Source organism: Aethalodelphis obliquidens, unplaced genomic scaffold, assembly GCF_003676395.1.
Source record: "Aethalodelphis obliquidens isolate GAN/ISIS:26980383/991018 unplaced genomic scaffold, ASM367639v1 scaffold36, whole genome shotgun sequence".
Lineage (NCBI taxonomy): Eukaryota > Metazoa > Chordata > Mammalia > Artiodactyla > Delphinidae > Aethalodelphis > Aethalodelphis obliquidens.
In genome coordinates this window covers 18,733,664-18,756,559 of record NW_020837980.1, presented here as the reverse complement: position 1 = coordinate 18,756,559, position 22,896 = coordinate 18,733,664, and the positions used below count along the sequence as shown (strand labels likewise).

Here is a 22,896-nt window from a genome sequence, read left to right as displayed (position 1 = left end):
TTAACGATGGGGATAAAGTGCCTAGTGTGTGGACGACACTTAAAGGTGACGCGCAACATTACAACAGGAAACGGGTAACCCTTTGGGGCGGTTCTGGCGTTGAGGTGATCGGGCCCTTTAAGGCTGCGCCCCGGGAGTCGCCGGCGCGAGTTTCCCCGCCCTCCCTCGGGCCCGGGGCGGTGGCCGGGTGGGGATGGGGGGGGTGGGCCTTCTAACCCGGAACTGACGGCTGCGCGCTGCCGGCGCTGCCAATCCGCGTCCGAGAAGGAACGAGCGTGAGGCGCCCGAGCGAGCGAGTGAGTGAAAGCGGTGCCGCCCGCCGGCTGCAGGCGCGGCGGGTGCCCGGCGTTTCCCCGCCTCCCTGGCTTGGGTTTCCCTAAATAAGGCAGGCGTGCAGTGTATAGCTCCGCCGCACCTCTTTGCACGTCCTTCCCCGAATAGGGCCTCCCCGTCCCCCGCTGCCCGCGCCCCCGCCTGGGCTGGGCGCGCCATCCCCACAGCGCAGCCTGTGTAGCCTCCGCATCCCGGTCCCCGGCCCCTTCCCTGTCGCACCGCCGCCCGAGCGGTCGCCGCCCGTTCCGCCGTTCCTCCGCTGCCACCGCTGCCAGCACCATGGGCAGTGAGCAGAGCTCCGAGGCCGAGAGCCGACCCAACGATCTGAACTCCTCAGGTCGGTGCCCTGATCTCCACCCTTCTCCAGCCAGCCCTGTTTGCTTGCGGGGCGGGCTGCCTTCCAGCCTGCTGGGGACTGGGACCGGCGGACAGTGAACGCACAGAAAGCCCTCACCATGCTTTTTTCTTAAAAAAGAAAAAGAAAAAAAAAATTACCATCTGCCCTAGCCTTGATTGCCCTGATGGAAGCCGGTACCTGTGATTGCAAGCTAAGCCAGCGTGGGCGCCCGAGCCCATTATTTTCAGAACAGCTGTTCCTCTCAGCTGCAGCCTACTCTTTGAAGGAGGACCTAATTAATATTGGGCTTTAGTATTCATGACTGATAGAGAGATTTGGGTCGCGCAATGGATGGGTCATAGGAACTGAAAGAACAGATTCTTTTTCAGAAGGGATGTGTGGCAGGTGAACAATCGCTGTGAACCGTTGGTGAGACAGAGTCCAGAAACTGCATCTTCCCATCGGAAGGTGTCTCGGCTCCCTTTCTAATATAGAAGTTGGCTAGGAAGGCAGGATCTGGTGTTTTTCCCTATTCTTCCCCCGCCCACGTTGTTTAGATTTCTCTCCGAGTTTGATATAGGAATGGGAGGATTATTGTTCCTGTAGTATAATGAGCACTGGGAACAGCTGATGCTTAATTGAGGCTCATTTGCTCCTTTTTGTTGTTGTTACCCACCAACCTCTAGGACCACTGGGACTGTCCCAGATAAGCTCTGGAGTTGCTAATCCAAATTGGCTTATATCTGGGGCCTAAAAAGAGCCCTGGTCATGGACTGCTCTGATCTTGGTAGGATATGTAGTTCAGAAATGTAGAAGCTAGCAGATCTATGGGTATTGCACACTGAAATGTAACCTTCAAAGCTAGTTCAGTCTACCATTCTGGGGGCTAGATTGAGATAGCTTTTAACGGTGAGCAGCATCTCCTGCTACGTTCATTCTTATTTATTTGAAAGATCCAGAATGTAGTATCAGTTGTAACAAATATAGTAATAATTGTTACCCCTTACCTTCTTGCCTCTGTGTCAGGCCAGAAGCGTATTTTGTGAGAAGCGTGTCATCTTTTTTTTTTGTTTGTTTGTTTTTGCGGTACGCGGGCCTCTCACCGCTGCGGCCTCTCCCGCCGCGGAGCACAGGCTCTGGACGCGCAGGCCCAGCGGCCACGGCCCATGGGCCCAGCCGCTCCGCGGCACGCGGGATCCTCCCGGACCGGGGCACGAACCCGCGTCCCCCGCATCGGCAGGTGGACTCCCAACCACTGCGCCACCAGGGAAGCCCTCGTGTCATCTTTTTAATAGGCTTGCTCACCTACCAACCAACAGCATGGGCTCTAACCAGTACTAGAGCATACTAACCAATACTACCGGATAGCATAGGTTAGAATTTACCTGGTTCCCTGTGCTAAGTGCTTCACATGTGTTCATGTTTAATCCTCACAGTAGCCCCATTTTACAAACAAGTAGTAGAGACTAGCTAGAATCTAGTAAACTCTGTTTTCCTCTGGTATCTGGGGAAGGAGGAATCACTGAATTTGTACTAGGAAAGATTTCGGGCTTGGGATTTGTAAAACATTAGGTAAATTACCAAAAGAGGCGAAGAGAGACTTCTTGAAGAGCAATGAAAGTAGCTGAGATTCTAAAAGAGTGAATGCCAAGCCTTAAGAGACATTAGCCTCCAGGAGGCAGGGCAGTTCTATGGCATACCTGGATCAACCTTTGAGACATGATTATGATGAGCCTGCAAATACTACCTTCTAGAGTGTAAAACAATAAAGAGTCCCTCTTGCCCCAACCGGAAGATGTTTGGGAGCAGAGGATGTCTTGGTCTGGGGAGTCCTTGATAGTTTGAATCACTTCCCTCTAAATGGATTACATTCTCCTGGGTACCTGAAGTTGACCTGCCTCTTTAGCGGTCCTTCAAGTTTCTTTATTTTGCCTCAGCCTACAGTGGACCTGCGGTTCTTTCTGCCCTGTGACTTTAAGGGTGAGGGGGCTCGTGCCATCATCTTGTGTTAAGAGCCAGGATTATTTTTCCTGTGACTAGGATCTATTTATCATGCTGGGCTTGCTGTGATAGGGTGGCTACACAGCTTTGCAACCCCAGCATCACTGGGATGGGTCATGTACACCAACAATCCATTTACCTCCAATTCCCTTCTTAACTCTGTTTCTAGCACTGGTGACTTTGGGCAAGCCACAGCTAAATTTTGTTTGCTTATTTCCTCATTGGGAAATAGGGACAAACGTCAGGAGGATCAAAGAAGTAAAAATTAAAAACAATCTGGTTATTATTTTGTGTTTTGAATAATAAACTTTTAATTACAAAAGCAGCCTCATAGATGGTATATGGTCCTATAAAGTTTGAAGGTTTTTTTTTTTAATACCGTGGGAAATAGAAGTCCTCTGTAATTCATCTCCCCTACCCAGCCCCCACTGCAGGATAACTGCGGTTAGCATCTTTTGTGTAAAAATTATCCTTTTTAATGACTACAGTGAAAACAGCTTTGGTGAGATGGAGGTCGCTAAATAAGATGCAATTCCTGAGCGGTGTAACTTTATTTTCAGTGGCCCCTTCTCCAGCTAAGCATAGAGCCAAGATGGATGATATTGTGGTTGTAGCTCAGGGCTCCCAGGCCTCACGGAATGTCAGCAATGATCCCGATGTCATCAAGTTGCAAGAGATTCCAACCTTCCAGCCACTTTTGAAAGGTAAGGGCTTGCATTTCTTAAAAAAAATTTATTGAAGTATAGTTGATTTACAATATTGTGTTAGTTTCAGGTGTACAGCAAAGTGATTTGGTTTTATATATATATATGTGTGTACACACACACACACACACACACATACATTCTTTTTCAGATTCTTTTCCATTAGAGGTTATTACAAGACACTGACTATAGTAGCATCTATACTGCCTATACTGACATCTATAGGCAGATCTTCCAGACAGAAAATCATTAAGGCAACAGAGATCCTAAATGACACAATAGAACCGTTGGACTTAATTGATACATACAGGACACTACATCCAAAAAAACAGAATATACATTCTTTTCAAGTGCACACAGAACATTCTCTAGGATAGACCACATACTATGAACCAAGCAAGCCTCAATACATTTAAGAGGATAGAAATTATTTCCAGGGACTGCATTTTATCTTATCTGGACTTGCTGGAAAGGTGTGCATAGCCCCACCATTCTCCCCTGATATCTCTGTGCCTTATGCATCTCCTTTAGGTCTTTGCTTTAGTGGCGTTTTCTTGGTGAAGCCTTCCTTGACTGCTGTATTTAGAATTGCAGCCCTTTTCCCTGCCTGTTTTTCTCTGGAGTACATAATCACCCTTGACTTACTGCATAGTTTACTCATTTGTTCACTGTCTGTATTTCCCTGCTAGAATGTAAAGCTCCATGATGGTAGGAACTTCCCATGTTTTGTTCACTGTTGAATCCTCAGCACTTGGAATAGAGCCTGGTGTAAAGTAGGGACTGAGTAAATGAATGAATGAATGATGATGAAGTTGGCTTACCTGTCATATTTCCCCAAAAAGATTTTCATTCTTATTTGTGATCTGGACTATGGGTTGACTAGTTTACCTCCATAGAGAAAATCTCCATGATTACTGATACACTTATAATTAATCCTGGCAACTGTTTTGTTTGACAGGGAGTTCGTTTTGAAAGGAGAGAATGTGTACAAACCGTCATCCCTCTTAATATATGATTAGCATATATTGAGGTAGTTACCTTTTAATATGAATTTTATTATTCATTTGATAATTTTATTTTATATTTTTATTAACTTGTTATTAATACATGCATTACTTTATTTTATTATTTTCATATCTTTATTAAGTAGTGGCAATGATTTTTTATTAACTGAATGGGGTTTCTGCTGTAAGAATCACTGTGTCCCCCTCTCACCACAAAAGATTAGGAAATGTAAATGATTTAGTTGACCTACCCTGGTTTACTTAACCTGGTACAGTATAATATGAAACATCTTACATTTATAGAGCTATTTGTATTAAAAGGTTCCCTCCCCTACACACACATATACATTATCCCTTTAGTTCTTACATCATTAAATATGTTTGAATGATTTGTGCCAGATTAGACAGCTGGCAGCTAGAGGTTGAACTTGAACCTTTATCACTGATGTCAAATCCTGTACTAGTTAAACCATTCCACACTGTACTTAAAAAACAAAAATAAAACCAAATGGTGCTTTATAGATGATCCATATACTTCTCATTCTTCCCGGTACTTCATCTGCTTTACAGATGAGGAAATACAAGCTTTCAATCTTCCCCCAGAGGCCTCAGTGTTAGACACTGGTAAACTCTTCTGATTCTTATGCAAAACAACACATTACATCCCGTTACCCATCTTCTCATTAGTTTCTGTTATTTTGAGGAATCATGTGATTCTCCAAAGAAGCCAACATTAATGAAATTTCCATTTTCATATATCCTTGTGCAATCAGATTTAAAACACACACCTTTATCTTTAGAAACTTAGAGGCTGACACTTGTATCCTGTCCTCCATCCCTTCTGGAGTTGCATGTATTGCTCACAGTCACGGTGTTCATGCCTCCACTTCCTGTTAACTATGTCCTCTTTCCTCCCAAAGTCATCTAGTCCTGGGTGAGGCCTGTGAGATCTAGTTTTGTCCCCACTTCTGGGAAATGCTGAAAACAAAAACTAAAAACTAAAAAAACAACCCCAGAACTTTGGGATGTATTTAATAATTTTCTGGAATTAGTGTTTCTTCTTTAAGCATTTGAAATAATTCATATTTTATGATAAGTTGACTAGTAGGGGAAACATCTGGGAGAAGGTTTGGGGTTAAGGGAAGCTAACCTCAGATTTAAAATCGTCACTGGGAACCCCAAGAGTGAATTATTAGTGTGGTGCAGTTAATGCGACACAGCTGGACTTGCTTGCATTACTACCTGGATTTTATTTATTTTTGATTGAAGCATATTTGATTTACAATATTGTGTAGTTTCAGGTGTATAGCATAGTGATTCAGTATTTTGCAGATTATATTCCATTGTAGGTTATTCTGAGATAATGGGTTTAATTCCCTATGCTTTGCAGTATATTCTTGTTGCTTATCTGTTTTATTGATATATTTGCAGTTTGTATCTGTTACTCCCATACCTCTGATTTGTTCCTACCCCTTTTCTCTCCCCTTTGGTAACCTCAGATTTGTTTTCTATATCTGTGACACTGTTTCTCTTTTTCATATACCTTCATTTGTATTATTTTTTAGATTCTGCATATACATGATATCATATAGTATTTGTCTTTTTCTCTGTCTGACTTATATCACTAAGCATAATATTCTCCAGGTCCATCCACATTGCTGCAGATGGCAGTATTTCATTCTTTTCTAAGGGTGACTCATATTCCATTGTATATATATTACCACATCTTTTTTTTTTTTTTTTTTTTTTGCGGTATGCGGGCCTCTCACTGTTGTGGCCTCTCCCGTTGTGGAGCACAGGCTCCGGACGCGCAGGCTCACCGGCCATGGCTCACGGGCCCAGCCGCCCTGCGGCATGTGGGATCTTCCCGGACCGGGGCACAAACCCGTGTCCCCTGCATCGGCAGGTGGACTCTCAACCACTGCGCCACCAGGGAAGCCCTATATTACCACATCTTAATCCAGTAATCTGTTGATGGGCACTTGGGTTGCATCCATATCTTGGCTATTGTAAATAGTGCTATTATGAACATTGGGGTGCACGTATCTTTTCAAATTAGTGTTTTTGTTTTTTCTGGATGTATGCACAGGAGTGGAATTGCTGGATCATATGGTAGTACTATTTTTAGTTTTTTAAGGAACCTCCATACTGTTTTTCACAGTGGCTGCACCAATTTATACTCCCACCAACAGTTTACAAGGGTTCTACTACCTGGATTTTAATTGTGACTTGGCTCCCAACTGGCTGTGTTGCCCTGACTTTGTTTTTCACCTCTCTGAACCTTGGTTGTTGAGTATGTTGAGAATAGGTGCAGGAGAGAGGAAAGCTCGCGAGAAGCAGCGTCTAGTTAAGAGGAGTCCTAGGATTTGGCTAAAGAGGGTAGAGAAATCACCTGAGGAGAGTGATGTGAAAATAGTAATGGTAACAAAGGGCAGTGGCCAGACTGCAGGGCACAAAATAAGCCCGTGAGCATTTAAGTTGATGCTCGCGTTTTACTTGTGAAGAAGAAACATCTTGGACAGTGATTAGACAAGGTAGGCAAAGGGGACAACTGGGTGGAAGTGATAAATATAATCATGATAGTAATAGTAGCTAATCCTCACCTCCCGTGCTCTGCATACCTATTATTCTTTCCATTTTCTACATTAAAACATTGAGGCTCAGAGAGCTTCAGTTCATTGCCTAGAGTCACATGGCTATAAGTGATAACCCATCTCCAGATGACATCAGGACATCGAGTTTTAACTATTTTGTGTGTAGAATAAGACTCAGTTTAAGACTCATAGATACAGAGAACAAACTTGTGGTTGCCAGAGGAGAGGGGAGTTGCAGATGAGGGAAATAGGTGAGGGAGATTAAGAGGTATAAACTTCCAGTTTTAAAATAGATAAATCATAGGGATGTAAGGTACAGCACCAGGAGTATAATCGGTAATATTGTAATAACTTTCTATGGTGACAGCTGGTAACTAGATTTATCATGGTGATCTTTTCGTGATGTATAAAAATATCGAATCACTATGTTGTACACCTGAAACGAATATAGTATGGTAAGTCAATTATACTTTGATTTTAAAAAGAAAGACTCAGTTTCCAATTCTAGCGAAGCCCATGGTAAAAATCATGAGGCTGTAATGGGAAATAGGGTGACGGGCGTGAGCTGGCTTGGATTTTCAGGTGCCGCGTTTGTTACAGAGCCTCCTGCTTTGACATTGTTCTGCCCGGTAATTTAAAGCCCTGCATCTGCTTGCTGGCCTGGGCAGGGATCACTCACCTCTGTTGCCTTTATACTCTAATCTCTTTCCCCCTTTACTGCTTTCAGGATGAGGCTGTTTCTCAAAGAAGTAAAAGGGCCACACAGTGAGGGCTACCCCCCAGGTTTGATTTCAGAAAGCTTTTATTCCAGTTAATGACAGTGTATTCTTTCAAAACAATACAAGTACTACACAGAGTTCATGATTGTTCCATAATGTCATATGATGTAATGCTAATGCTGGGGGGTGATCTGCAGAGGCAGTGGCTGGGCGAGTTTGGGGCTATTCCTATGACTGAGGTAACGTATGCATTTTTAATAAGCAAGCAGATTCTTTCTCTGGTCTTAACCCTTTTGGGTGACTATCCCAGGGTATAGTTTATGCTCCATACGAATGCCAAATAACATTACATTAGTTAAGTTCCTCTTTTATTTTAAGCCAAAAGAATTTCTTTTTTCCTAGCAGTCTCTGAAGTACCAACTTACTTGGAAATGTAACACACTTAAGGGAAAATGAGAAATTAAAAAATTAGAAGGTAGCAATAAATGGCCATGACAGAGCACAAAAGCAAAATGTAGATTTGATGCAAATTAGGTTCCCAGAGGTTAAACAAACCCTATAGATTTTTTACTTAAAATTCAACCATTCATATTTTTTAATTAATCCCACTCTCATGTCATTCTATAGAAATGAAATACTCACAAGTGAAATGCAATATTGATGTTTTATATATAAAAGTTATAAAATAATTATTCTTTTCACTCCTGGCAATGAATATATGTGCACGCATGAGAGGACATCGTGGTGCGTACATATATGACTTTCTTTGCAACTGACTGATCATTTTTGTTACTGACCCTGGGTACAACAAGACATAAGATTATAAGACTTCCCTGGTGGCACAGTGGTTAAGAATCCGCCTGCCAATGCAGGTGACACAGGTTCGAGCCCTGGTCCGGGAAGATCCCACATGGCAAGGAGCAACTAAGCCCATGCGCCACAACTACTGAGCCTGCGCTCTAGAGCCCGTGAGCCACAACTACTGAGCCTGCGAGCCACAACTACTGAAGCCCGCTCCGCAACAAGAGAAGCCACCATGATGAGAAGCCCACGCACTGCAATGAAGAGTAACCCTGGCTCGCTGCAACTAGAAAAAGCCCGCATGCAGCAACGAAGACCCAACGCAGCCAAAAATAAATTATTTAAATAATTTTTAAAAAAAAGATTGTATTGCTGCCTAAGGAGGGGACTGTCTTTGTTACCAACAAGGGAGATCAGACATACACAGTGTAAAAGCCTCAGTGATACTCAGCAGCTCTGTTGGGAGTTCTGTGCTTGGTTGTTAAGAATGTGCTGCATATGTCCAAGTATATTGTTTTATTGTAGTTTGCTGTTGACAGTTCTGACAGTTCCCAGAGGTAACGTTTGTGCAGATGCCAGTGGGATGGGTGCAGAGACAAGAAAGCCAGTCCCCATGCACTGCCCTCAGAGAGCAGGAGCCCCTCCTCTCTGCTGGGTCACAGCCACTGCTGCCCTGGCTGCTGCTTCTGCAGATCTGTATCCAGGTCCTGACTGGGTTTTACAGAGTCCCAAGAGTCCTGGACTGCCCCACACGTGCTAGTTATTGCCACGTATATTTTCTTTGCTTATAGACCCACTCCATTGTTCCATAGGACTTCACTTAGAGACACAGGTCCTAAGATAAAATTATTAAGAATTTCAGAAGGCAGCACAAGGGCATTGAACCAAATGTGGAGGACCCCTTTTGAGAACGGGACCCTGTGGGACTGCACAGTTGCACGGCTGTGAAGCAGTTGTAATCCCACAGGTAGTTCAGGTTTAGGTGCTGTTCGATCCAGAGGTTTATCATGGCAGGGTCTCATTTTACTTTTCTGTAATTTTCTCTGTCTTTTCACTGTGTCATCCTTCATGTATTGGTTCCATCCTTTGACTAGTTTTCTATATGGAAGCAAAATGGCTACAGGAGTTCCAGGTCTTTTATCCATATAATGCACACTCTGTAGCAAAAGAGATTCTCATTAGTCAGGCGTGGGTCACATGGTCATATGCCTAGGTGACAGGCTACCTGATTGGCTTAGTCTAGCTCACATACGTCACCACTAAAGTACAGTAAAGTTTTCTGGAACCATATGGCTCCTAGCGTGGAAACTGAGGACTGTTAGGCAGGAATTGCTGCTGTGGGAGAAATCACAAGTGTTCACTACAGACTGTTTCTTGAATTAATGACTGACTGACAGATTGGAGTACTTCATCCTGGCGAAGGATGTGTAAATATGCCTCTTGTTTCCAAAGTCTTAACTAAAATTGTAACTAATACTGTATAAACTGATATCTAGATAATTATAATGTGGCAATTGTTAAAAGAATTGTGATAAGAGAAAATCCTATTGCCTATTTAGAGATATTGAAAAAGAAGCACTTAGTGCCAAAAACGTTACCAGTGTTTTTCCAGCACTGCTGGAGGAAGATGCCTCAAGGCTTCCAGTGACCAATACTGATTATATTCTAGGTATATGTGTCTCTGAAGATATAAAGGATAAAACACTAACGTCATGGGACTACCTTTCAAGCAATAGCAAAATTTCTTCTTCTTCTGTAATTAACGGGCAGCTTCTATTATATACAGTAATTTGGTTGTTTTTTTTTAAAATATATATATTTATTTATTTATTTTTGGTTGCATTGGGTCTTCGTTGCTGTGCGCGGGCTTTCTCTAGTTGCAGTGAGTGGGGGCTACTCTTTGTTGCAGTGCGCGGGCTTCTCTTGTTGGGATCATGGGCACTAGGTGTGCGGGTTCAGTAGTTGTGGCATGCGGGCTCAGTAGTTGTGGCTCACAGGCTCTAGAGCACAGGCTCAGTATTTGTGGCGCACGAGCTTAGTTGCTCCGCAGCATGTGGGATCTTCCCGGACCAGGGCTCGAACCCGTGTCCCCTGCATTGGCAGGCGGATTCTCAACCACTGCGCCACCAGGGAAGCCCAGTAATTTGGTTTTTGTGATGAACCTACACACCAGGAGGAAATGTATACAAATGTATAGTAGCTACTAATAAATTATCAATGTAGCTTAAAAAAGAAACATGATGCATGTGAAGGAGATTTTGACAATTAAAAAGAGCCTGGGACTTTCCTTGGTGGAGTAAAATCTCACAAAACGGCAGTGAAGGCTCTCAAATCACATGGAACATTGAGAAGTAGCACTGGAGGTTGAAGCTGGGAAAGAATGAATCGATGGAAAAGGTGGATGTGAGGAACATGAAGGAGCTGGATTTCAAATGACCAGTGAATTCACATCTTTCTCACCAACCCACCTATCAGCCAGACAAATAATATAAGCGAAGAAGGTCCTGGCATTTATCAGACATCTGCCTGTGCCAGCTGTCAGGCCTTACCTCCGCATTGGAAAGTGGAGTGGCAAAGGAGGGGATGAGGGGGTGGGTCTTAATCAGAGCCACAGTCTTCTCTGAACCGCTGAGCGGTGACCTCCAGACCCACGGTTGATCCTCAGGGTGTATTTTCCCCCAGATACCATCTTTGAAAAGTTGATAATTCATTCCCGATTACCTTGTAGGTTTATTTGTGTGTGTAATAGCGCTTCAGTTAACCTTTCAAACGTGGCCGTTCACCGGCAAAGTGTGAGTCTTACTTAGAAGAGGGGGACGCACTAGGAGAATGGTCACTCGAAACCAATGGAGAATGTTTGCAAGAGCAGCCTCACTTTGTCCTGCACTCCAGCAAATCTCTGTGCCTGCATCCATTCTTGTTTCTTTCCATGCAGTCTCAGAGGAGGTGTGTCTGTGTCTTTTATTAAAGAATCATATATCTTCTAAAGAAATTAAGGGAAGAAAAAACTATATGTTGAATGTTTACTCCCATGTTTATCATTTCTGGAATTCTTAATCTCTTCCTGTGGATTCACGGTTCCATTTGATGTCATTTATTCTTAGTCTGAAGAACTTCTTGTAGCATTTCTCATAGTGCAGGTCAGCTGGAAACAAATGCTTTGTTTTTATTTATATAAAAATGTCAGTTTTGCCCAGTTTTGTTACAAAGTTTTTTCTTTTTTTGGTAACTACTATATTTTTGAGGAGATATTGTGAGACTTTATGTAATCTTGTTTTTCAGCACACTTTCTTTCACCAGTTATAATATCCATTGATATTTCTTGCTTGAATTAATTATACAGTGATGGTTACCAAACAGTGATTTTTCTAAGTTTATCATTCCTTCTACATTTATTAGTTTGCATTTTACTGTAAGGAAGACCTTTCTCTTATCCCCAGTTTTTATTCATTTATTTGTTTTAAGTCAGTGTGGAACAGTGAGTTCCTATTTTATTCAATGAGTTGTGATCTGTTAAAGTCATTATATTTGGCCCTCCGTATCAGTGGGTTCTGTATCCACAGATTCACCCAAAGGCGGATTGAAAATAGGAAAAAAAGTCCAGAAAGTTCCAAAAAACAAAACGCGAATTTGCTGAGCGCAACTATTTACATATCATTTACATCAATTTACATAGTATTTGCATTGTATTAGATATTATAAGTAATCTAGAGATGATTTAAAGTATACGGGAGGACGTGCGTAGGTTATATGTGAATACATTTTATATAAAGGACTTGAGCATCCAGGGACTTTGGTATCCACGGGGGTCCTGGAATCATTCCCCTCATGGACACCAAGGAGTGACTGTTTATTTTTAATTGCAAAATGCTCCATATTTGGCTAGTTGCAATACCATCAGTTTAGCTTCCTGTGTCCTTTTGACGTATTCTCATTATTCTTTGAACACATTTTTATTTTATGGCACAATATAACGTTCCAGACTTAACCTTGTTCTTCCCTGGCCTAAGCCCTAGAATCAAGCATTTCTCCAGGAGCCCCGGTTCTTTTAGTGGAGGGTGGTGTTTAGAAACCACTCCCAGACCCTCTTGGTGTGTTTAGCAAGGAATATATATATATGTGTATATTTATATATACAAACTCACACATTTATACCTGTATTTATTTTTATATTTAACCTATGTATATTGAAAAGGATGAGTTCACACTAATGTGTACCATATGTTCTTTGATCTGTAGGGTTATAGTTATTATCAAATACTTTGGCCATTATTTCTTCCAGTATTTTTCTGCCCCTCCCTTCCCAGTGTCTATGTTTGACCACGTGGTGTTTTCTCACAGGTCATTGATGCACCTTTTGGATTTTTTTTCCTTTCTGTCTTTTTCCTTTCTGACTGACTTTGGGTAATTTTTAATGCTATGTTTCCAGGTTGAGTGGTCTTTTTTTTTTCTGTCATGTCTGTGCTGCCATTAATCCCATCCAATGCATTTTTTTTAAACTTTTTATTTTATATTGGAGTATAGTTGATTAACAATGTGATAGTCTCAGGTGTACAGCAAAGTGATTCAGTTATACATATATGTGTATCTATTTTTCAAATTCTTTTCCCATTTAGGTTGTTACATAATATTGAGCAGAGTTCCCTGTGTTATACGGTAGGTCCTTGCTGGTTATCCATTTAAAATATAGCAGTGTACATGCCAATCCAAAACTCTCTAGCCATCTCTTCCCCCAACCCTTGTATTTTTAATTTCAAACAACTGTGTTTTTTACCTTTAGATATCCATTCCCCTCTTTTTTTTAAAAAAAAGTCATTTCTTTGCTTTATCATGCTTATGTTCTCCTCTACTTTTTGAACATATAGAGTATATTTATAATAACTCTTTTAACTCTTGTCTGCTAGTCCATCATTTCTGGATCTGTTTTTTTTTTTTTATTGAATGAGCTTTCTCAAGTCACATTTTCCTGCTTTTTTCATGCCTGGAAGTTTTTTTTTTGGGGGGGAGGAGGTAGGAGTTTATTAATTAATTAATTTATTTTTGCTATGTTGGGTCTTCGTTTCTGAGAGAGGGGTTTCTCTAGTTGTGGCAAGTGGGGGCCACTCTTCATCACGGTGCGTGGGCCTCTCACTATCGCGGCCTCTCTTGTTGCGGAGCACAGGCTCCAGACGCGCAGGCTCAGTAGTTGTGGCTCACGAGCCTAGTTGCTCCATGGCATGTGGGATCCTCCCAGACCAGGGCTCGAACCCGTGTCCCCTGCATTAGCAGGCAGATTCTCAACCACTGCGCCACCAGGGAAGCCCTGATGCCTGGAAGATTTTTACTGTATGCCAAAGATTGTATATTTTATGTTTTTGGGTGCTGGATTTTGTTTGATTCCTTTAAAGGAGATTGGACTTGGTTCTGGCAGAAGGTTAAGTTACTTGTAATCAGTTCTAGGCTTGCTTTTGAGTTTGGTTAGGGCTCATCCAGAGCAGCCTTACGTCTGGTTTAATTAAACCTCCCTACTAAGGCAATACCCTTCTGAGCATGCTACCCATTGCCCCATATATTATGAGGTTTTTCCACTCTGGCTGGTGGGAGCATGAACTGCCCTTAGCCTTAAGTGAGTTTCAGAAATTGTTTGGCTTACTGCTTTCCTGGTTCTTTCTCCAGACTTGTGGAATTTCGGCTCATAAATTCACAAGTTACTGTGCAAGGGTTCAAGAGTGCCCTGTGTGATTTCCACAGTGTGCTTGTGGAACGCCCTTCCCTCCCATCCTCTGTTGTGCAAGTTCTAGACACCTTAGTCTCTGCAAACTCCACTCTCTCTTCAACTCCGAGGCCACTGTGCCTCCCTGGTCTGCATCCTGAGACCTGCCTTTCAGCAGTAAGCTGGGGAAATGGTAGAACTCACTTGTTTTCCTTCTTGTGGGGCTCAAAGTCCTGCACTGCCTGTTACACAATATCTGAAAAGAGTGTTTCATATATTTTGTCTGGTTTTCTAGCTGTTTATGACTGTCAGGCATAACAGCAGATAATATTTCATGGGCAGAAGTGGAAATTCTCCCCCAAAGATGCTTTTTAATCCATATTCTTCTCTCAGTTACCACTTCTTCATTTTACTTTTGTGCCTCATGCCAACAGCTTTTGATAACTACATTGGGCATTCATTTCTGCAAAATATTGGTAAACTCCTGCCCAGGTCCTGGTGGTGCTCCAGATAGCAGAGATACAAAAGAATATAAGACACCGTTTCTGCCCTTTGGGAGCTTATAGTTTTGTGAGTGATTTAGACAGGTAAATAACTCGTAGTAATATAGTATGTGTAATACTGGCCACATGCCCAAAAGACTAGGTAGGCATGGAGGAGAGAACCATTAATTTGACCTGGGGATTTGAGATAGGCTTCACAGTGGAAGAAATATTTGAGCTGGGTTTTCAGGGATGAATGGAAGGTAGCCACATTGAGAAGACAGGATCGGGGGAGTGTTCATAGTTTAAAATTTTCCATATAAATAAAAAGATAAAAGTTGCCAAGAGAATTCTTGACCAGAATTACATCTGGGATGTACTGCTTTAATATTCTGTTCTTAGTCAATGTATGCAGGTTACCCAAATGTATGCAGGTTAAATTCTGATTTTAGTTTCAAGCCATATTAAATATCAACTTACTAGAATAATTAATTATCAGATAGTTTATGTACTGATTATTCATTCTTTTCTGTTTCTCTAAACTTTCAATTTGTGTTATATTATGACTTTAAATAAAATATACATGGTTTTCTTTAGCTAGAACCCAAGGATATATCTTTCTAAACAATATCATTTCCTGCGTGAGCTAGCCTTTTACCCCTGGAATATAACAGTAAAGGATGTACAGTGTATATTTCCTTTTAAGGTTCTGGTTTGTCAGCAGTTTCTGCTAAGTGATAGCCTAGAAACAGCCTAAGGCTGAATAGTATAAAATTTTGTTAGTCGTTTTCAATTTTTCTACATTTCCAAAATTCGCATATAAAAATTCTTCTATTTTAAAACACACTAGTGACCCACCACCAGTCCCTGCCATCAGGCACAAGCCTCTTAGATAGCCTCATCCACCAGAGGGCAGACAGCAGAAGGAAGAAGGACAGTCCTGCAGCCTGTAGAACAAAAACCACACTCACAGAAAGATAGACAAGATGAAAAGGCAGAGGGCTATGTACCAACTAAATGAAGTGGAGATAGGCAACCTTCCAGAAAAATAATTCAGAATAGTAAAGATGATCCAGGACCTTGGGAAAAGAAGGGAGGCAAAGATCGAGAAGATGCAAGAAATGTTTAACAAAGACCTAGAAGAATTAAAGAACAAACAGAGATGAACAATACAATAACCGAAATGAAAACTACACTAGAAGGAATCAATAGCAGAATAACTGAGGCAGAAGAACGGATAAGTGACGTGGAAGACAGAATGGTGGAATTCACTGCTGTGGAACAGAATAAAGAAAAAGAATGAAAAGAAATGAAGACAGCCTGAGAGACCTCTAGGACAACATTAAACGCAACAACATTCACGTTATAGGGGTCCCAGAAGGAGAGGAGAGAGAGAAAGGACCTGAGAAAATATTTGAAGAGATTATAGTCAAAAACTTCCCTAACATGGGAAAGGAAATAGCCACCCAAGTCCAGGAAGCACAGAGAGTCCCATACAGGATAAACCCAAGGAGAAACACACTGAGACACATAGTAATCAAACTGGCAAAAATTAAAGACAAAGAAAAATTATTGAAAGCAGCAAGGGAAAAATGACAAATAACATACAAGGGAATCTTCCATAAGGTTGACAGCTGATTTCTCAGCAGAAACTCTACAAGCCAGGAGGGAGTGGCATGATATACTTAAAGTGATGAAAGGGAAGGACCTACAACCAAGATTACTCTACCCAGCAAGGATCTCATTCAGATTTGATGGAGAAATCAAAAGCTTTACAGACAAGTAAAAGCTAAGAGAATTCAGCACCACCAAACCAGCTCTACAACAAATGCTAAAGGAACTTCTCTAAGTGGGAAACAAAAGGGAAGAAAAGGACCTACAAAAACAAACCCAAAACAATTAAGAAAATGGTCATAGGAACATACATATCGATAATTACCTTAAATGTGAGTGGATTAAATGCTCCAACCAAAACACACAGGCTTGCTGAATGGATACAAAAACAAGACCCATATATATGCTGTCTACAAGAGACCCACTTCAGACCTAGGGACACATACAGACTGAAAGTGAGGGGATGAAAAAGATATTCCATGCAAATGGAAATCAAAAGAAAGGTGGAATAGCAATACTCATATCAGATAAAATAGACTTTAAAATAAAGAATGTTACAAGAGACAAGGAAGGACACTACATAATGATCAAGGGATCAATCCAAAAGAAGATATAATAATTATAAATATGTATACACCCAACATAGGAGCACCTCAATACATAAGGCAACTGCTAACAGCTCTAAAAGAGGAAATCGACACTAACACAATAATAGTGGGGGACTTTAACACCTCACTTACACCAATGGACAGATCATCCAAAATGAAAATAAATAAGGAAACAGAAGCTTTAAATGACACAATAGACCAGATAGATTTAATTGATATTTATAGGACACTCCATGCAAAAACAGCAGATTACAGTTTCTTCTCAAGTGCACATGGAACATTCTCCAGGATAGATCACATCTTGGGTCACAAATCAAGCCTCAGTAAATTTAAGAAAATTGAAATCATATCAAGCATCTTTTCTGACCACAACGCTATGAGATTAGAAATGAATTACAGGGGAAAAAAACTTAAAAAACACAAACACATGAAGGCTAAACAATACACTACTTAATAGCCAAGAGATCACTGAAGAAATCAAAAAACACCTGGAGACAAATGACAACAAAAACACAACAATCCAAAACCAATGGGATGCAGCAAAAGCAGTTCTAAGAGGGAAGTTTATAGCTATACAAGCCTACCTCAAGAAACAAGAAAAATCTCAAACAATCTAACCTTACACCTAAAGGAACTAGAGAAAGAAAAACAAACAAAACCCAAAGTTAGCAGAAGGAAAGAAATCACAAAGATCAGAGCAGAAATAAATGAAATAGAAAGAAAGAAAACAGTAGCAAAGATCAATAAAAGTAAAATCTGCTTCTTTGAGAAGATAAACAAAATTGATAAACCATTAGCCAGACTCATCAAGAAAAGGAGGGAGAGGACTCAAATCAATAAAATTAGAAATGAAAAAGGAGAAGTTGCAACAGACACCGCAGAAATTCAAAGCATCCTAAGAGACTACTACAAGCAATTCTATGCCAATAAAATGGACAACCTGGAAGAAATGGACAAATTCTTAGAAAGGTATAACCTTCCAAGGCTGAACCAGGAAGAAATAGAAAATATGAACAGACCAATCACAAGGAATGATATTGAAACTGATTAAAAATCTTCCAACAAACAAAAGTCCAGGACCAGATGGCTTCACAGGTGAATTCTATCAAACATTTAGAGAGCCAACAACCATCCTTCTCAAACTCTTCCAAAAAATTGTGGAGGAAGGAACACTCCCAAACTCATTCTATGAGGCCACCATTACCCTGATACCAAAACCAGGCAGATACTACAAAAAAAGAAAATTACAGACCAATATCACTGATGAATATAGATGCAAAAATCCTCAACAAAATACTAGCAAACAGAATCCAACAACACAGTAAAAGGATCATGCACCATGATCAAGTGGGATTTATCCCAGGGATGCAAGGATTCTTCAATATACATAAATCAATCAGTGTGATACACCATATTAAATTGAAGAATAAAAACCATATGATCATCTCAATAGATGCAGAAAAAGCTTTTGACAAAATTCAACACCTATTTATGTTAAAAACTCTCCAGAAAGTGGGCATAGAGGGAACCTACCTCAACATAATAAAGGCCATGTACAACAAACCCACAGCAAACATCGTTCTCAATGGTGAAAAACTGAAAGCATTTCCTCTAAGATCAGGAACAAGACAAGGATGTCCACTCTCACCACTATTATTCAACATAGTTTTGGAAGTCCTAGCCACGGCAATCAGAGAAGAAAAAGAAATAAAAGGAATACAAATTGGAAAAGAAGAAGTAAAACTGTCACTGTTTGCAGATGACATGATACTCTACATAAAGAATCTTAAAGATACCACCAGAAAACTACTAGAGCTAATCAATGAATTTGGTAAAGTTGCAGGATACAAAATTAATGCACAGAAATGATGAAAAATCTGAAAGAGAAATTAAGGAAACACTCCCATTTACCACTGCAACAAAAAGAATAAAATACCTAGGAATAAACCTACCTAGGGAGACAAAAGGCCTATCTGCAGAAAACTATGACACTGATGAAAGAAATTAATGATGATACCAGCAGATGGAGAGCTATACCATGTTCTTGGATTGGAAGAATCAATATTGTGAAAATGACTATACTACCCAAAGCAATCTACAGATTCAATGCAATCCCTATCAAATTACCAATGGCATTTTTTGCAGAACTAGAAAAAAAAAACTCTTAAAGTTTGTATGGAGACACAAAAGACCCCAAATAGCCAAAGCAGTCTTGAGGGGAAAAAATGGAGCTGGAGGAATCAGACTCCCTGACTTCAGACTATACTACAAAGCTACGGTAATCAAGACAATATGGTACTGGCACAAAAACAGAAACATAGATCAATGAAACAAGATGGAAAGCCCAGAGGTAAACCCACGCACCTATGGTCAACTAATCTATGACAAAGGAGGCAAGGATATACAATGGAGAAAAGACATTCTCTTCAGTAAGTGGTGCTGGGAAAACTGGACCAGCTACATGTGAAAGAATGAAATTAGAACACTCCCTAACACCGTACACAAAAATAAACTCAAAATGGATTAGAGACCTAAAAATGTAAGATCAGACACTATAAAACTCTTAGAGGAAAACATAGGAAGAACAGTCTTTGACATAAATCACAGCAGGATCCTTTTTGATCCACCTCCCAGAGTAATGAAAATAAAAACAAAAATAAGAAAATGGGACGTAATGAAACGTCACAGCTTTTGCACAGCAAAGGAAACCATAAACAAGACGAAAAGACAACCCTCAGACTGGGAGAAAATATTTGCAAATGAATCAAAGGACAAAGGATCAATCTCCAAAATACATAAACAGCTCATGCAGCTCAATATTAAGAAAACAAACAATCCAATCCAGAAATGGGCAGAAGACCTAAACAGACATTTCTCCAAAGAAGACATACAGATGGCCAAGAAGCACATGAAAAGCTGCTCAACATCACTAATTATTAGAGAAATGCAAATCAAAACTACAACGAGGTATCACCTTACACCAGTTAGAATGGGCATCATCAGAAAATCTTCAAACAACAAATGCTGGAGAGGGTGTGGAGAAAAGGGAACCCTGTTGCACTGTTGGTGGGAATGTAAATTGATGCATCCACTTTGAAGAACAATATGGAGGTTCCTTAAAAAATCAAAAATAGAATTACCATATGATCCAGCAATCCCATTACTGGGCATGTACCCAGAGAAAACCATAATTCAAAAAGACACATACACCCCAATGTTCATTGCAGCACTATTTACAATAGCCAGGTCATGGAAGCAACCTAAATGCCCATTGACAGATGAATGGATAAAGAAGATGTGGTGCATATATATAATGGAATATTACTCAGCCATAAAAAGGAACGAAATTGGGTCATTTGTTGAGACGTGGATGGATCTAGAGGCTGTCATGCAGAGTGAAGTAAGTCAGAAAGAGAAAAACAAATATCTTATATTAACACATGTATGTGGAACCTAGAAAAATGGTACAGATGAATCAGTTTGCAGGGCAGAAATTGAGACACAGATGTAGAGAACAAACGTATGGACACCAAGGGGGGAAAACCGTGGTGGGGTGGGGATGGTGGTGTGCTTAACTGGGCGATTGGGATTGACATGTATACACTGATGTGTATAAAATTGATGACTAATAAGGACCTGCTGTATAAAAAAATAAATAAAATTCAAAAAAAAATATAAAAAACCAAAAAAACACACTAACATTTGAGACTGAAATGTTTATTTAGGAAAGCCAGTGTTATGAAGGTATTCTCACAACTTAAAAAATTCCCTTTCCCCCAGCCCCCGAAACTGAACTGATTATTAGACATTAATTTGATGCTAATTTAATCGTTTTTGGAACTGGTACCACATAATATTCCTCACTGTGAGCACAAGTGGAAGCCACATGCGTTTTTTTAGAACTGTGATATTTCATATATTTATTCATTCATTTAACCAAATTCATTAAGCTCGTGCTCTTCATCTGATATTGTTAGGCTGGAGACACAAAAGCAAAACACATTACTCCTTCCCATGAAGAGAGCTCACAGTCTAGTGAGGGAAACTATATTGTTAACAGATAAATTGTGACCCAATATGGTAAGTGCTGTAAATAAAGTGTAACCCATCAGAGAACAGCTTATTCTGTCTGAAAGAGGCAGGAAAGGTTGACTAGAATTAGAACAACTTAGAAGAATTTATATTTGTGGTCTTGATAGTAATTATTTCCAAAACCTTATTATGCATAATAAAGCCCCAAACTCAGAGAGTCTGATTCAATAGGTTCATTTGTAAGGTGTCATCTGTATGTGGAACTAGCATTCCAGGTGATTCTGAAATGGGTTCACGGACCACACTTTGGAAAATATCGAGCCAGAAGTTTATGAACTTGAATCTTACCTGAAATTACAGAACTGTTAGATCATTCAACTAAACGATTCTAGAAAATTTTTTAAAAGAGATGTGGTTATCAAAAGTGTATCTTGGAATATGTTATTAGGTTTCTACTATTTTTGGATAAACTCAGTTATTAAAACTATGATTCACAGTTAATGCCTATACATTAAATTTTAGACTCATTGGGAATTCATTATTTGTAGAAGAATGTTAAAAGTCACAGGTTTTTGATAATGTTTAAGTGTGTTTCCCACCAAAATCCAGTTTCACAAAAAGCCAATGAAATGCAAAGTGATATTTTAAAGAATAAGTTTCGATAGATAATTATTTGCATTATATGAGCAGATGAAAATCATTAACAAAAGTTTACTGACCTATGGAAGTGTCAGTAAACAAATATATGGAAACAAAAATACAGTTTCGATTTGCCAGATTTTTGGATCAGACATACTGCCATTGGGGGTTACTTGGTTCTTCATTCAGTCTTTTTAATTGAGGGCTTTTGTCTCACTTATAATTAAAATATTAGTACGTTTTATTTCAGTAAATCTTATATCAAGAATCATGTTTACCAGCTACAAGAGAAGGAAAAAATGACAAACCCCAGTGAGAGGGGTTAACAGTTATATAGGCCAAAGAGACAGTAAAACATCTTCTAATGCTAGTAAATACCATAGTTCTCTCTCATATTTTGCCACTTGTTTTCATAAGATGGCCTCCCTTTAACGTAGTTTAATTTATAGCAGTGCGGTTTTTAACCCTCTTGCCACTAGATGTCACTAGACTAAAACAGTTGGTAAGCTGGTTGAAACTTGCTACAACTTGTGGCAATATTTGCAAAAGCCTTTGGTTAATTAAGTTTACTCTGTACCATCTGGATTTCTCGTAAAACCAGGTCACAGCTTGCTTCAAGCACAAGCTGGCTGGAAAATATACATGTTCTGTGACACATTAGCAATCTATAATTAGTTATTTTAGTGTTTATCAGGACAGAAAAAGAAAAAATTTACTACCACAGGAAACTTGCAGTGACCTTAATTTTTTGAAGAGAAACTCTGTTTTCAGTGTATCACTGTGCTCAAATGTTTATCACATAAAAGATTTCTGAAGAATTGGGATTGTGTCTTAATTATCTCTAATTTCCCAGGGGCTACCACAAAGCTTGGCACTTGTAGGTATTCAGAAAATGTTATTAAGCATTAGGGTAGTATAGGAGATGTCAGAGGGAAAAAAGTCCACAAGTTCTCCTCTCAAAAAAGTCTCATTTGGGAGACAATCTACAAAAACATATGCCCACAGCTCAGGGTAGTGTGTATGTACCAAATGAGGACTGCAGTTGTTAAATTCTGTGGGATTCCAGAGGGTCAGTAGCTCTTGGGAGCTAGGGGCAGTGATTAAAGGTGTCTTCAAGAAAGGGTATTTAGAGATGAAAAGGGAGGGCAGGTACAAATGAAGAAAGCAATGGCCAAGGTTCAAGGGTAGGAAAATGTGGGCAGTAAAGATTCAGAAGGATTAACAACTCAAGGGCTCTGAATTTAAGGCTTAGTATTGGACTTAGTATTTTTTAGGGGGGACATTAAAGGATATTGGAGTGGGGGAATAATAATCTGTTTGGTAATGCTTTGTAATT

The 22,896-nt window shown here is 40.2% G+C and overlaps 1 protein-coding gene across 2 annotated transcripts in view; it reads left to right on the top strand.

The window, feature by feature from the left end:
• Nucleotides 1-219: 219 nt before the first annotated feature.
• Nucleotides 220-22,896, top strand: part of BORCS5 (BLOC-1 related complex subunit 5) — a 97,816-nt gene continuing 75,139 nt past the window's right edge. The window contains exons 1-2 of one of the 2 annotated variants that reach the window (XM_027129579.1): nucleotides 220-296; nucleotides 3,232-3,375. In XM_027129579.1, the coding sequence (XP_026985380.1) occupies nucleotide 296; nucleotides 3,232-3,375 (145 nt within the window). In that variant the 5' untranslated portion in view covers nucleotides 220-295. Of the gene's footprint in view, nucleotides 671-3,231; nucleotides 3,376-22,896 lie in introns of both variants that reach the window. The other variant, XM_027129578.1, reaches the window with a different exon arrangement.